The sequence below is a fragment of the Magnolia sinica genome, chromosome 4 (genome assembly GCF_029962835.1).
Source record: "Magnolia sinica isolate HGM2019 chromosome 4, MsV1, whole genome shotgun sequence".
In the NCBI taxonomy this organism is placed as follows: domain Eukaryota; kingdom Viridiplantae; phylum Streptophyta; class Magnoliopsida; order Magnoliales; family Magnoliaceae; genus Magnolia; species Magnolia sinica.
In genome coordinates, this window is record NC_080576.1 from 103,788,951 (window position 1) to 103,805,723 (window position 16,773).

The window sequence follows — 16,773 nt, forward strand, 5'->3', positions numbered from 1 at the left end:
ATCATAACTTCTCTCCTCAATTAAAAAAGACCCCCGTCCATCATAAAAGCAAAAGAGATCATTTCTCTGCAATCCACTATCCTCATCAGAGCCGATAGAGATGCGTAAGGCTCTCAATGACTGTTCTAAGGCTCTAAATGACTGTTCTAACAGTGGAATAGCACTCGTCCTTAGACCCATAAATGCAAAAATGTACCATTGTCAACATACCGTCACCATTAGCTTGGCTATTATGTGTCTAGTCCGCAAAGGCCTCGACATCAGAAGGTGGCGTACTCACCCTCTTGCAATGACACGTATACACCTCACTGCTTGAGACAATGCCTTTAATTAATGCTTGAGGATCCGGTGCAAATCTTCTCATGTCCACTTGTCCTCCTCCAGAGGTTCTATAATAAAAAAAAACAACGTGTGGCTAATTCTCCTCACTCAAGACATGAAGGGCATTGGTAGTAAGGATGCCACCAAACTGACATGGCAACATCCGTGCCCGAACATTAAATGGGCCCATGGTGTGCCGTAAAGGCCGTTACGTGACTGTAAAGGCCATTATGTAAAGGTAACGGTGGAAACCATTACACATTACGAGGTCGTAAAGGTTGTAACAACCGTTATGCAAAAAAATGACATGTAACCATCATTAAAGGCCCGTTACACCCCTTATAAAGGCCATAATAGCCCAGTAATGGTTTGTTACGGGGCAGATATAGGTTTTTTGAAAAATAAAAATAAAAAATTCAACATTATGGGCCAGATACAGGTTTTTCGAGTTTTTTCCTTCTAATAAAAAAGAGACTGTAATGGCCGTTATGGGGGCCGTAACAGCCGTTGCAACCCATATAGTAAATGTAACGGTGGTGGCCGTTACAACCACTTTTACCGTTACAGAAAACATCATATGCCCATCTAAGGGGAAATCGTAACCCTCCACAAAGTAGGCCCACCTCTGACGCAAGTCATTTCAAGGTCAGGATACAAAAGATCTTGATAGAAAGGTGGAGAGAGAAGGCACTGGCTGTCTCTCAAAGGGAAAGATGGAAGAATCCTGGAGCAATGTTCTCACCGCTGATTAAGTGGGAGTCATGCAAACTAGGAAAATAGATCTCACCGTAGACGATCATCTCGAAGGATCAAGTGGTTCGTGGGAGAGCGGTGCCGCGGGACCAACATCATTTGCAAATCACCCCAACAAAGGAAACACTCTCTCCGGCCTATCACCACGAATTCTAAGGGGAGTAACTACCAAAAAACACCCCGAACCTTCCATACAAACCACCCTAATAGAGAATTTCACCTCCCCTTCCAAAACAGGAATGAAAGACAAAACTAATGCTGAAATTTTAATCCGCACATAGATCCTGGCCCATCTAAGTTCCTTCCGCCTCAAAGTAGCATCATCAACACTAGTCCCCTCCCCTATACAAGAGCCAATAACCACCTACGCCTCTTTGGACCAAAGCTCTAAGGGGTGATCATATAGATGGAACCAAATATTTGAACATCCGAATAACAACCAGCCGACACAGAGTGAAAGAATTGGACCACTCCGACATACTTGATTGGTAAGAATGACTTGATCAATGTTCTTTGAAGGTTGGAGGGACACCCAAAAAACATTCTCAGACAATTTCCAGAGAAGGAAGTTCTCCTCCAACAAGTTGAAAGAATGGATAAGCCAATAAATCAAAATCAAAGACTGAGTAACCCACCTACATTGTCACAACTAAGATCCATTGCAAAGTGGACCAACCTTTTTCTATGACTTGAAGGAGAACTCTAACCTTGGAACCATTGATAGAAATGAACTTGAGACTAGGGGCCAGAGAAGATTCCTTAAAGGGAGAAATCACTTGAAACTGGACCTAATTGGAGGAACAACCCGCAGGGGGAGGATCCCTCACTATGACCTCCTTGAAGGATATTGAACCCCTTCCGTGGAAACTTCCCTCAACACCCAATCTTGCTAGAATAGTCAAAATTCTGAAAGCCACTCTACCCTTAGGATGCCGACCACCCTTCCTACCCTTACCCTCTTTCCCCTACTTATTCACCACCATCAACCCGAAGAGGGCTATCTGGGCACCGACTTCCTTACGATATTACGTTTCATTACTTCAATAGCTTTATGAAGCTCCTCTTCGTTATCAATCCTAACAAAGGCGAACCCCTGAATGTAAGAAGACCATTTGACCCTAAGTATAACCACCTACCTCACCTTACCAAAATGTCTAAATACCCGGAAGAAATTAATCTCCATCCACTCCTCAGGGAATTGGTTAACAAAGATAGTCGACAATTTCTTTAAGGACTCTCCTCCTGACCTATTATCTCTCGTTTGTTCTCTCTTCCTACCTTTTGCCATTGGAATCCATTCCCCTCCATCCACATCCCGATCAGAGTCAGCCGTCCCTTTCAACCTTACGAATGCAAGCCCTTTACCTTTGGACTAATCCTTACTTCTCACCCCTTACTTCTCCTCAATCCCCTACTCCTGGAAGATATACCAGTCGGCCTTTTACCCATCCTAGAACCTGTCCCCCTAGACTAGGAACCTCTCCTACAGAGAGAAGATTTACCACAATTCCAATTCAACCTAGTATTATTCTCTCACCCCCTCGCAATCACTCTATTCTGGTCTCTGGAGAAATCTCGAACTCCCCCGCTCTCCAAATTTCTCAATGCATCTATGGAGTATCCTCTAGAACCTTCCCTAGAGCTCCCTTTAGAGGTGCGCCCTCGAGCTTCCTTTGAATCTTCATTCTCATAATCACTAATGCCACTAGAAATCTCACTCCAAGCCCTTCTAAAGTTGCCTTTACGATAACCTCGGAAATCGTCTCGAGAAACCCCTCTAACATACATTGCTTTACATTTTCGCTTCGAGAAACCCCTCACATCAAAATGAGATCTTACACTAATCTTCATGAAAAATCATACCTATCCAATGCATCAGTCCATGCAAGGTGCATGGTATTGTGATCAGTTTGTCGATCTGATGGAAGCTATCATGCATGATGGATTCCCAAGAAAAACTCCAAGTTGGAAGATCCTAAGCCTTTGATCAGTGACCTAAAAACAGACCGTTAAGAATGGTTAAGGTCCTCTAGTCTGGATTAATATTGGAGCTGCCCCATCAACAGTGGAGCCCATCACAACATTACCATTAGGGAACCACGGACTCCATTTGTATGGACCAATGTTTATAGCTATACTATGTAGCGTGTAGTTTACACTACGTAGTGTAGCTTAGCCTTAACGCTATGTAGCTCATGAAAATAGCTTAAGTCTCATGTAGCCTATGTTACATGATAATTTGCATACACTACATGCTACATAGACTATGCTATACACTACGTGGCTCACATTAAAAGTTATTTTTTACTACAACATGAAAATCGATGTTTTCAATGATTGGTTACAAATTCCTATTTTCAATAGAAATGACTTGATCTTTTCAATGCTTTTAGCAAAATAATATAAGTAACAATATTAAATCAATTTCATTGCTCCTTTTTTACCTTTATATTTAATCATTGCCCTTTCCTATTACTTTAGGCTGCATTTGGTTACACCAAATATGATGAAATTTTGTTAATTTCATTATAATCATGAATTGGTGCAACCACATGCAAATTTGATTAAAAATCTAGAAGTAACCTGTAGCTTATGCTACACGCTATGTAGCTTACGCCTCATACTTCAAAGAGGTGAACGCTATGCTACACGCTATTCGCTATTTAAAACATTGGTATGGACTGGGTGCATCGGGGAACTATTCACTTCCTGATGAAACAGGGCCCCCAAGTTTCTCAGTCTTTATTCCTGTTTACTCTTAAGAATATAGTTGGAGGAATTATTATAACAAGAGACCATTTGTTCCCGCACTCCATAACTCTAAAGATAATGCACAGAAGGGTCTCTTGTATTAAGCATTCCTCGAGCTATTTTCTAGAAGTGAAAGAGGATCTGTTAGTTACACAGCTCAGTATATGCTGGTTTCAGTTCTAACTAGTAGGCCCATAGTTCGGTAATCAAGTTAGAAAAAAAAAAACCCTGGTCTTTGGGCCTCACTGTGGATGCATCATGTCCCAAAATCTCCTCAATAGGACAATTGTGACCTTTTGATTTGTGGCCTACAAAATTGACAGTTAAAAAGAGAAATAAGACAAAATGTCCACATTCAACCATGCTTTGGACAGTTCGCCTATTGTGCCCTCCCATGGATAGGTCATATGCCAAAAGTTGCACCCCCAGATGACACTGGTCATCTACTGAAGGATTTTTTCCCACAGAACATTGACTGTTGGCTGGGCTTTTTCCAATCCGCCAATTTTTAATCCTTAAAGAGTGCTCCAATAACTAGTTAGGATCACCCAACCTCCGTGAAATTTGGCACATGCGCATCCCATAGGGCTCAACAGATGCAAAGTTTGGATTGTGTGAATGTGTACCTCTCGTACAGATAGTTTGGATTGTGTGAATGTGTACCTCTCGTACAGATATTCAATGGTTGATTGCTAACATAGACAGTACTGGTGGCATCTCCATCTTTTCTGTTAGTTTGTCAGAAATTACATAGAGACATTAAGATACTCCTACTTCACCTTCAACGCCATAACAGAGGGCTCAGGATCTACTTGGTCAGCATGGAAGACTCTCCTTGTGTTGATACTCGGCACTGAAAAAAGACCATATAGAATCAACTAGTCGGTAACTAGGACTATTAGTGTCCCTGTTATTAATGACAGGGTTAGTAGAAACATCTCTCAAAGAAAAGTTATAAGAAGAGGAACTATGGGGAAGTGAATAGTGTCCTGACGTTTTCAGTGTTCCAGATTGTTGAACTGATGGGCCCCAATGTTCAAATGGTAACCATTTTCAATCTGGGAGATTCTCCTCCAGCATCCAAATTGGGGACCTTTGGATTGACGGTCGGTCATATTCAGCAAATGATGGACCCGCTTCTATGTACTTGCACATAAGGATACTATTCACTCTCAATGATTCCTCTTATAGGAAAATATGGATTCTGTCATTCTCATTATCCCAAAGAAAGTTCTCATTTGGAGAGATGTGTGCAAGACAGTAAAATAAATAGCACAGAAATGACAGCCACTGAAAATCACTGGAATTGGGAGAAAAACCAATGACAGGAAAGATTAGACGTGAATAGTTGCATACCTAATGCAGAATCAACAAATCACTGAATCTCTCACCTTCACACAAGGCAAGTTGGCAATGTGGGGGATTTATGACCAGTGCATAAGGTGAGTTCCACTGCATTATCTGGTACAAAAGTCAGCCTCAACCAATCATCAGGAAGGCACGCCTGTACGAAGACAATGTTCCGAATTCAGCGCACATGTTTGACTTGCCTGAAGAGTGGATTGGCCTGATGTTAGCGCCAGGTCATCTTGAAAGCAGGGGCCCACCTTATGCATTACTCATATCCCGCACACATGCCGGTTGGCACATGTGCCAAATGTAAAGGTGCATGTGGGGCTAGCAAACCCCTCCAGATGAAATGATTTACGATCACATTCTGAAGGTGATGCATCCCACATGCCTTCTTACCGTCACTGATAAACAGTGAGTTCTGACAATGTTAAATCGAATAATAGATTTCAATAACATGACACTTTATTATGAACAAGTAGAGATGCCAAGAAAGAATTATTTTTGGTTGAACCAAACGTAAGAAAACCAATAAAACAAATTTACAGTTTGCAGCCACTAATAGGACAAGTTGCTCCACTAACGCTTCAGGGTACTTCCCCTCTGAGAAGGGAGCGATGGAAAACAAATGTTGTTGAATATCAGCATTCATCTATAACAAATTGAATTCCACAATCCTTGACCTGAGCATATGTGGATCACTCAACCCAAAGATGATACTACACATATTCTTCAGCTGAGGATCACACAATACCACCTGTAAGTATAACAAACTCAAAACAAAGGAAAAGGGAATTTTTAAGGGAAATTATAGCAGAAATTATCAGGTTTAAAGTTTTTTCATTTGACCGACCTTTATTTTTTGAATTTCTCAGCATTTCTTGACAAGCTTTGGCTACATCAGAAGTAGCTCCAGCAGCAGCTCTTGTTGATGCTGCAGCGTCTTTTGCAGCTGCTGCAAGTTCTTTTAAAGCTGCTACGGCTTCTTCAGTCAAAGTCGGCCTTGCGTTTTCTTTCTTTTCAGAACCATCTTCTTTCGTTACAACTTTAAGAATCCAGGATTTCAGCCTCGAAACAACAACATTCTGTTCAAGGAATATGTTATAAGATGGGCACAGACTTAGATTGAATGTGGACTGCTGACAAATCCTTTAAAGCATTCCATACTTTCATAAATGCATGTTCCACAGTGACCCATCAAATGCATGGCTTGCATTTCCCATAAACGTGCATGTGAGCTCAGCAGGATTTGCCTAAACAAACATGAAACATCGAAGCAATCTGAAATATGTCTCGGGTGTCCCTCACATGTACATGAAATATGAATCCAACCCAAGAAAACTTTGAAAAAAAAAAAGAAAGATTTATGCTGTTAATAGGTTGACATTGTCATCAGTGTAGTTGAAGGCAACAGGTCGACCTGCCCCTATAGTGCTCAAAATGCCTAGGTGCATCTAGGCTAAAACCTAGAGATTCTAGGCACATCCCTAATTTTCCTTAAATTCCCCAAGTCTAAATTCTAATTTCTCAATTTCCCAAAATCGTAGCCCTAAGTTCTCCATTTTCCGCCGATCCCCCAAATTCACCAATCCAAGACTACAGTTTTGCCAAAATCCCAAAATTGCAAAACCCTATAATCTAGTTTTTCCAAATCCCCAATTCCTCTAACTTAAATTTTCCTATTTTCCCCTAGTCCTCAAATTACCTTAAATTATCTTGGATAGCACCAACAAAAGCTCAAATTGCTTTTAGGAAGATCAATGTGACAATCTTGACATGGTATTAAAAGAAAGAAATCAAGAAGAAAAAGAAACGAGAAATATCTCAAGCTTTAATATCAAAAGAAATGAGAAAAATTGTTGAAATTGGGTTTAAAAACCCTTTAAAAAAATAAAAATTTCCACCCTTATTGGGCAGTAAAATACTAAAAAAAAAACCATACGTATGAGGTACCCAAAAAATTCACATAAAAACCCGCAGGTGCTTCAGGTGCACCAAGGCGCCAAGTGCTAGGCACACACCTAAAGAAAATGCCTCAACCAGGACCCAGGCAAGGGCAACAGGCCAAAACACCTAGGCATGCACCTGGAACGTCTTTGACTACACTAATCGTCATACAAAATTACTGGGGATTTGACTATATGGAAACAATAGACAGTAGTGGCCTTCTGATACCTTGAAGAGCATAACACTTCCAGCACCTGAAGCAGCAAGAACTGCGGCAAGAACAGCATGTGACAACTGAAATCTTGGACGCTGCAAGGTTGAGACTGCAAAATCACCACTGATAGGAGCTGCTGCAGGCTGTGGAGTTTGAGCAGGAACTTGGGGCTTCGTATCTGTGGCTGATTTCAAGTTTCAACAGGCCATCTGTTAGCAATAGAAGAAAATATTGATAGATTCATGAAGATTGAGTGGGCAGCTATTTCAATACACCATGATGGCAGATAGATGCAAACGGGACTCACCAATGCACTCATGGCCATGTATATATGTGATCCAATGTGCTCATCAGCACACTCATCTAATGTACAACAGGAGCAGACCCCATCGTCTCGATGCCCTGGCCAAAAAAATAAGGGCAGTCCGCTCATCTAGCAGGCCACAAATGCATGTTTAATGTGCACATTTGGCAATTCTATTGTTAGCCCACTTCTTCTGTACATTGTGTAGCTCACCTGATGAGCAAATCGGCCTGCTTTATGGGCAAGGACATCTACATGGATGGCCTAACTTATGAAAGGCTTGGATCTCACATGCGTGAATGGTGAACATACTAGCATGTGGTACAGAAGCAGACTAGAAAAAGTAAGAGGGATGATTTGCCCACTGCTTTATACCAAAAATACTAGACCAACAAAACCATGACACTTCATGGAGTTTCAGATGTATCAACTGCCAATACTCTGCTACTCTTCGCTGCATGGGCTGTGGATATGGACTGAGATAGAATCTTGAGACGTGACCTTTGTCGAAGACAGATAGCCTACTCGAAAGAAGTAGAAAGTTGTAATAGAACTTTTTGAAATTCCCGATGTATCTTAGGAGAATGGGAGCTTCGCTTCTCACAATGGAGATGCTCTTATAGTTCATCAGGATAGTAGGAGAATATCTCAACAAGCTCTTGAATTATGTTGAAGCGAAAGAGAATTGATTCCCCAAAGATACTTAGATATCAAGGGTGAGTCATACTTTTGCATTGTGATTGATGATGGTGAACCTGATTCTTATCAGGATACATTGTTGTCTCCAAATTCGACTGATTGGGTTACTGTCATGGATGATGAGACCACCTCCATGGATACGAATAAAGTTTAAGAACTTGTAGATCTACCTTCTAATTGCAAAGCGATAGGTAACAAGTGGATACTAAAGATCAAAATAAAGGTAGATGGTACAATGGACAAGTACAAAGCACGGCGAGTTGATTACGAAGAGACTTTTCCACTTATTACAAAATTCTCCTTAATCCACATGGTTTGGTCTATTATCACAAGTTTAGAGTTATAGCAAATGGATGTAAAGATTACATGCTTAAATGGTAACTCGGATAAAAACATATACATGCAACAACCCATGGGACATATTGACAAAAAGAACTTAAATTTGCAAATTGTTGAAATCTATATATGGGTTGAAGTAATCTTCAAGACTAGCACGTGAGATTCCACTTAGCCATCACCACTTTTGAGTTCGGAATGAGTCAAGAAGATCATTTTGTATATATGAAGTGATCTGGAAGATCTTTTTTGATACCATCTCTATATATAGATGATATCCTACAAGTTGGTAATGATCTGTAACTATTGATGATGACAAAAGATGAGCTTTTCTTGAACCTCGAGACAAAATATCTTGGTGAAGCCAACTTTATTCTTGGAGTAAAGATCATTAGAGACCGTATTAGCCTCGTAGGAGATTCTTAAGCTTATCTCAAGCCACCTACATACAGAAGATCCTAGAGCAGTTTAGGATGGACAATTCAAAAGTTGTTGAAACCTTTATGAAGAAAACTACTAAGCTAGATAGGAAATCATGTCACCAGGATGAAGCTAAGAAATTGGTTATACCCTAAGTACCTTACACGAGCGTAGTAGGTAGCTTAATGTATGCTATGCTTTACACTTGACCGGATATTACTTATGCAGGTAATGCAGTTGGCATAGCCAACCGTTACAAGAGTAACCTGCGACAGTCTCATTAGCAACCCTACCAATGACTTGATTCTGTGCTATGAAGGCACAAATCTTGAGCTTAAAGGATATTCAGATGCCACCTGAGTAGTGACACTAATAAGGGAAAGTCTACTTTAGGATGTCTTATTGCTCGGAGGGGAGTTATCTCATGGCTGAACAAGGAACAGACATCCACAACCCTTTCACCTATGGAGGTCGAGCGTATTGCTTGTGTTGCGGTTTAACAGTGTATATCGTTTCACAAATTCTTACAAGGTCTGGGAGTTGTATCGAGCATTCGTGAGCCTATATCGTTGATAATAGACAACACCTCTGTCATTGACTTGGTGAAGGACCCCAAACACCATCAAAAGTCCAAGCATGTTGCAATCAAGTATCATTACATCCGTAATCAAGTAAGAGATAGGTCACCCTAGGTTACATTCCCACCTATGAGATGTTGGTTGATCCTATGACAAAGCCTATAGCTAGAGATCTATTTCAGGTTCACATCAGGTAGATGGTATTGAAGAGAGCATCAGTCATACAATTGTATCATATACATTTTATGAATAATACATTCTTCTTAATCAATATTGAGCACTATTATTGACTAGGTGTGTAGATCATCAGCATTTGTATCGAGATCATGTACAATCTCTAACTTTATTGGTAGGCTGGTCACCCACTCGCACGGGTTGACCAATCCTGAATATATAAGAGAGGTAATATCAAGGTAATGTTCATATGTTGAGGTGTGAACCGCCTTCTATTGTAAATAATAGAGAATGAGGATACATGCCAGTCGTACCAGACTTCAGTTTTAAAAATTTGAAAATGAGATTGGCAAGTTGAATAACATAATTGCTTCATTACTCCTCTATGCAATCAATGTTAAAACTTAAATAAAAGCCAAATCGTGAGGATATGAGATGAGTCGTACCTCATCTGAGACGACTCGCATATTGTAGACCAAACATATGCCTAGTATTGCCTACTTTACGATGTAAATTGTAACCACGTGTTGGGACCTTTTACATAAAGATTAATTTATATATCTTATCCACTCCTTCCACCCATTTTACCAAATAATTTTAGGACTTGAGCCAAAAAATGAAGTATATCCAAAGCTCAAATGGACGACACCATGGGAAACAGTGTGAATTGAATGTCTACTGTTGAAAAATTCTTGAGGGCCACTAAAGTTTTGGATCAAGCTTATATTTGTTTTTTCCTTTCATCCATGTTTTTATTTTTTATTTTTTATTTTTTATTTTTAAATCTTATGAATAGGTTGGATGACAAATAAACATCACTGTGGGGCCTAGCAAGGTTTCAACGGTGGAAATCATTATTCCCATTGTTTCCTATGGTATGGTCCACTTAAGCTTTGTATATGCTTGCATTTTGGTCTCAACCCCTTAAATGATTTGGAAAAACGGATCGACGACGTGGATAAATGACATACATTCACAGTAGGCCCAACAAAGTTTACTCACTACGATGTGTACTGAGTAACTTAGTACGCAATCCGATTTCCAAATTAGGAGTCAATATCATCTGGTGTGGTAATGCAGATTAGGACAGGCATTGTAAAGCTTAGGTTATTGAGTGTTATTATGTAGTCACTTAGTACTCAAACACCTATGAGAAGACAATGGTGTTCCAGTTAATCCGACACCGAGTGAGAGATGTTGGACATGGGCCCATGGGGTCCACTTGTGGACAACCACTAGTGGATGTGCCCCACTCAAGTTTCTCTTCTATACCCTCTTTCCGGTTTCTCTAGGATGTTCAAGTTGAATACTAAATTTTGAATGTAAATAAGAATTCAAAATTGAATTCAATTGTAGATGAGCTTGGGATGGGGTGAGATTGGATGAGAGGGGATAATTCCTAGTCTCATCCAAACTCCTCAACCCTTCGCTTTAAATTGGGATAGAGATCCCTCGTAGACGGCATCAGTACTTTCAAATACCAAAGAGAGAATAGGGAAAAAGAGTGTTTTATCAAATTTTGTCCATCAAGCCATCTCTTATATGAGCTAAGCCATAAATCATAATCCAAGGCTAACTTATCCGTTGAATCATAGGGGTGATCAAATCTCTACTACAATAGTGGTTAAGCAGACGACTGGACGTTCACCATCCATCTTTGGCTTTTGCGAAGGTCTCAATATCGTGTAGACCGTCGGATCCTGCAAGCCCACCCATCTAAGTAGTCTTTCACATTACGGCCCTCGTAACGACATTACGGTCTCTTTTTTACCCCCTTTTTTTTGAAAAAATAAAAATAAAAATGGTATCAACCCTGTAAAGGGCCATTACGAGGTCGACATAGTTCATTTACTTTGCAACAGCCATTACGGCCATTATGACCTCGTAACACGTAACAATTGGCACTGTTACCATTACATAATTGTTGTTACAGCACACCTTACTCAATGCAGGATATGAAATTCAGGTATGATGTGTAAGATTTTCAGGTTCTAGATCACACTAGTTCAGAAACAATTACACAAAATTCCACATCCCACACAAAAGTTCAAACACTCAATCAAGGGGAATCTTATGCGGATCTAGGCCTACACATGCTAGGGCCGGATCAATCAAAATTACAGACCAAACAACAATCAAAGGAGGGTAAATTCATCCACACATGCACAGAAATAATTCCCAATCCAAGGGATATAAAAATTTCAATTCAGGGAACCCTGAGGTTGAAGAAAGGGCATAAAATTGGGGATTTGAGTAATTTAGGGTTAGGTTTAGGGATTTTGGGTGAAAGAGGAGTGAAAGATATGAGAGAGATGAACCAGACAAGTGTCGCACGTGTGGACAGCAGCAATGACCCAGACGCACGTGCGTGTGATCCCAGCCGCACGTGTGTGGGGCCCACTATTCAGAGAAAAGACACCTTGGCCCTGGTCGACTAGGGATGGACTCCAAAACCTCCAAATCTCAACTCGATCCGATGCACGGTTAATGTGTGGTGCTCCGCCGAAGTTTCAGCCCTCCTATAGGGTTAGATTCTGGAAATCTGCTGTAGAGAGAAAAGCGCTTGCAAATATTGATGGATTTGCAGATTGAATGCTTGTAGGAGAAGAAAAATATGGATGGAAGAAGGTGGGGACGAATCGAGATAGGTGTGGCTTCGCACCACAGTAGTCAACCCTTCAAGGAAGGGAGGGTTTCGCACCCAATTGAATTTCCACAACTCAGGAATTTAGAGGAGCAGAAAAACGCAGCAATTTTATTAATCTTCATTGAGAAAAAAAGACTAAAAGGGGTGACTATTTATAATAAAATCCTATACTCCAAAACTCACGCCATGTGCGCAACCTATTACTTAGAGACGAAGTAATAAAAAAAATAACAACTAATCAAAGTAATCTAAACCATTCATGATTCCTAATAACAATAATAAGCAAAACCCAAAGTACTAGATTAATTAGAATAGTGGGCCACGATCATGAGAACCCATGGTGGGATTCACATGACTATCGGGTCCACTCTAACGAACCGAAATGCAGTCCTCTAACTAAGAGGCCCTCCCTGGACATCGTCATCAATCCAGATCGATGGTGGGGCCCTCCTCCTTGCGCACGTGCGTAGAGGGGCGTGCGTGTGTGCGTGATGTCCCTATCAACTCTCCCCGGCTGCGAAGATTTTGCCACTAGCGAAACAAAACTCTTGAACCGCTTCAAGATGTCAGGATCAAGTCTCTGAAGCTCCTTCTCAGTGAGCCACGTACTGTCTGAAGCTGGGCGTGACTGCCACTTAACCAGCTACTTCTAAAACCCGCCGTTCGACGTGGATATTATCTGATGGTCCAGAATATCCTCTATCTCCTCTCTAGGACTTTGTTTCCGTCGGTGTGGTCCACTAAGAACTCAGATTTGTCTCATTTTTCGACTCATAACCTAAAACGACATGGGGAAGGTGGTGGACAGCATGGATTAAACAAATACACCAAGGTGGGGTCCATGGTTGGAACGACCTCACCCTACGTACGCCTGGCTGATGTGAGGGAGTGCTCCCGCTCTCACCGTTGGTTGTGGTGTAGTCCACCTGATGGTTGGGTCGGCTAGATTTTTGCGCTCCACAGCTAAAATGAGCCAGCAGATGGATGGATGGATGGTGTGGATCTAAGAAATACATCAATATGGGTCCTACGAGTGAAAACTCACTCTAAACCTCCCCTGTGAAGTAAGAAATGATGTGGGTAACACAACCCCTTAGCATTTGTAGTATGGCCCACCTGGGATTCGGATTATCTTCATTTTTTAGCTCTACGCCTAAAATGAGAAGGCAAATTGGATGGATGGTATACACACACACACACACATCATGATGGGGCCCACGAGATAAGCCCACATGGTGGCTTTGGAAGGTGAATGGTGGCAGAGACAGAGACATGTTTCTGGACATTGTTGTGTCTTGGGACATGGTGCCACTACCCCTCTTCCTCTTTTGTGATTTAAGGGTGAGGTAGGGCCCACCTAGGAAATCCACTTAATCCATTTGAATGTCAAACTCATGGTAGGGCCAAGGAGCTTTGGATCACATTCATTTGGTGTATTTTCACCATCCAAGTGTGCTTACACAATCAATTGGTTTAAAAAGAAAATAAATATCACATTGGGCCACATAAGGTGGTCCATGCTATGATAACGTGCGGGACAACGCTCTCCAATAGCGTGGCCCACTTGTGGGTCCCACAACACCATGAGAATAAGAAAAGAAATGGAAAGGAAGGGAAAGGAAATAGATCCGGCCATCGGGTGGCCCCCCTCGACTATGGGGTCCACCACTACTCAGTACATGATCAAAGTGGGTCCCACCCTTATGGGCCCACTAAAATAGAGAAATCACAAAGAAAGGGAGGGTTTTGACCCTCCCATGCACTCACCTCGAAGAATGGACGGTTGGATCCTCTGGGATTGGCGATCGAATGACCCACCACGCTCCTCTTCACCCCTAATCTCCTCTAATCACTCTTTTCTCTGTTCTCTTACCCTTACTCTCTTGATCTTTTCTAATACTCTAACAAGCTCTCTTTCTTCTCTTAATCTCTCCCTAATCTTTATTTCGTTTCCCTCGTTCTCTCTTAATTTCTCCTTAATCTTTCTAATATTTTTCTCTCTCTTAATCCCTCTCCACACTTGCTAGAAAATGGTAGAAATGAGAGGGAGTTAGTGTTGAGGGTCAAATATTGCATATTAGACCCCAGTTATTACCTAGATCTACAAGCATAATACTGTTTAATGGTTGATTTAATCGTGTTTGTGATGCAGAGTGTACTTACGAGCTTAGACTGAAAAAGGATGATAAAGCATAGATTTAACGCTCTGATGACACCAAAGGCAAGGGACGGACTCCAGGGGACCAAGATCGACGGAATTACACGCCAGGGATCCGCGAAAATTGAGAAACTGAAGCTCAAGCGGCCTGAAAGTCAGCCAAAATGCAAGATCACTGGGTTTCCATCATCTGTTCGGCTCGAAACTTCATACATGGCTCGAGGACCAAAAACTAACCGTACACGTCAAATTTTAGCCATTGGATCCCTCTAGAAGTGACCCAACGGACAGATCAGCCCATAAATCAGTGATTTGGGGCCCGCCTGGTATTTGAAAATGCTTCAATTTTGTTCTCAACGCCTTAAATGGAGTGACACATCAAATGGACGGAGCGGATGTCTCACGAACATCACAGTGGACCCTACATATACAGTGCGTGTACATAGTGTATACGCACCGGCCGTGCACTAGACGGTCAGCCCGGTCAAAGACGGGTTGACCCGTCTTCTTCTTATGTAGGGACAGCGGACAGACGCTGTCCATCTGGTTTTGGCTAGTGGGCTCTACTCATCATCTGGTTCGATGATCTGAATCGTCCATTGCATCAAGGGGGTAGCTACAACCCTCACCAAGCTCGCCTTTTGGTCCCATGCACGTGTACGCACGTGAATTGTCAGAGAACGCAGGCTGAACGGCGGAAGAAAAACAGTAGTGGACTGCATCAAAACTCGACAAAAAACCAGTCCATTCTGACCAAAATTTTGAGAGGAATCTAATTAGCGGGGTGGATTTCATCAAAAGCATCACTGCGGGGCCCACCGAACATGTCAGCACGATGACGTGCGAATAGCGTGCGTCCATGAAAACCGGAATTTCCGGGGAGTTGCATGGCCCAAATCACGATATTTTCGACGATCTGAACTGTCCATCATGTAGAGGACCCAAGAAAGTCCTAAGGGACGGTGTTTCTTTGGAATTTGAGCGAGGAAAATGGCGATTCTTGAAGCCCCGAACTTGGCTGCGGAAAGGCTTTCGTTGCGCATGCGATAGCTTTCCAAATCCGATTTCCACCATTCCAGCCACTCCAGCAGCTATAAAAAGAGTTCCAAAACGTGGAGGAGGGCATTGAATCTGGAGGGCAGCCAAGCTTTTTGGACGTGGAAGAGAGAGAGTAGAAGATTTGTTTCCTTTTCCTTTTCTTTTCCTTTTCTTTCTTCTTTTTGTTTAATAGAGATTTAGCCTAATCATGTTTAGATCAGGCTAAACCTCTTAGCTAGGGCTAAGAGGTGAAGCTTGTAGTCTGATGGGGGAATCTTTCGCTTGTGCTTTTTGTTTATACTGAACTGATGTGGATTTTAGTTTATTAATGGGAATGTTTTTAGTTTTTAATGGTCTGTTGTGACTGAAATTACAATGGGTCTGCGATAGCTTTGAGCATATTCCTATCCTTTTTTATGTTTATGACGTCAGGAAGCCCTGTTGTTCACCATCGTCTCCTGGGCATGGTCGGATGACGGTACCCTTCCTAACCTTCATAGCATGTTGATTGGTTAGTAATTAGTTTAATTCTGTTGTTTACTCTGTCTCATGGGCATGGTCTGGTGATGGAATCCATTCTAATTCATATACCTTTCATCTCTTTAAAATTATATCAGAGGAAGTTCAGTTTAATTTCCATGATTCTTGAAGCAGGCATAAGATCTCCCTGATCTCTACAAGTGGATCCTCTGAATCCCTAGTTTCTTATCTCTGATTTCTCTTAAGTTTTACATAATTATTTCACAATTATTCCCTAAATTCCATTCGATTTAGATTTCATCTTAGGCTAGTTCTATTTCTACCTAGTTTCAGGTAACGTACAAGTATCAGTCCCTTGGGATTTGACCTTGGTCTCACCGAGTTTATTACTACTTCACAACCCTGCACTTGGGGAGTGAACAGTTAGGGAGTTTTTGTGGTAGCGATTTTAGGATAGGGAGGGAATAATGGGAAGATAGAGGGGTAAAAATGGAAAGAAAAGTTGAGAGTAATGATGGCTTTAGTAGGGTAGGGGTGTAGGCTTTAACTTTAGGGAAGGAGAGAGAGAGAGTGACGGATTGATGGTTGCTTGATTGATTGATG

At 41.5% G+C, this 16,773-nt stretch overlaps 1 protein-coding gene across 2 annotated transcripts in view; it reads right to left on the reverse strand.

The window, feature by feature from the left end:
- The window catches only part of LOC131243591 (peroxisomal membrane protein PEX14-like), an 83,227-nt gene that overhangs the window by 14,204 nt on the left and 52,250 nt on the right, over positions 1-16,773 (reverse strand). Inside the window, exons 4-7 of one of the 2 annotated variants that reach the window (XM_058243055.1) lie at positions 7,351-7,520; positions 6,029-6,260; positions 5,722-5,778; positions 4,605-4,678 (exon numbers count right to left, since the gene is read on the reverse strand). In XM_058243055.1, coding sequence (XP_058099038.1) covers positions 4,605-4,678; positions 5,722-5,778; positions 6,029-6,260; positions 7,351-7,520 — 533 coding nt within the window. The remainder of the gene's footprint in view (positions 1-4,604; positions 4,679-5,721; positions 5,779-6,028; positions 6,261-7,350; positions 7,521-16,773) is intronic. The other variant, XM_058243056.1, reaches the window with a different exon arrangement.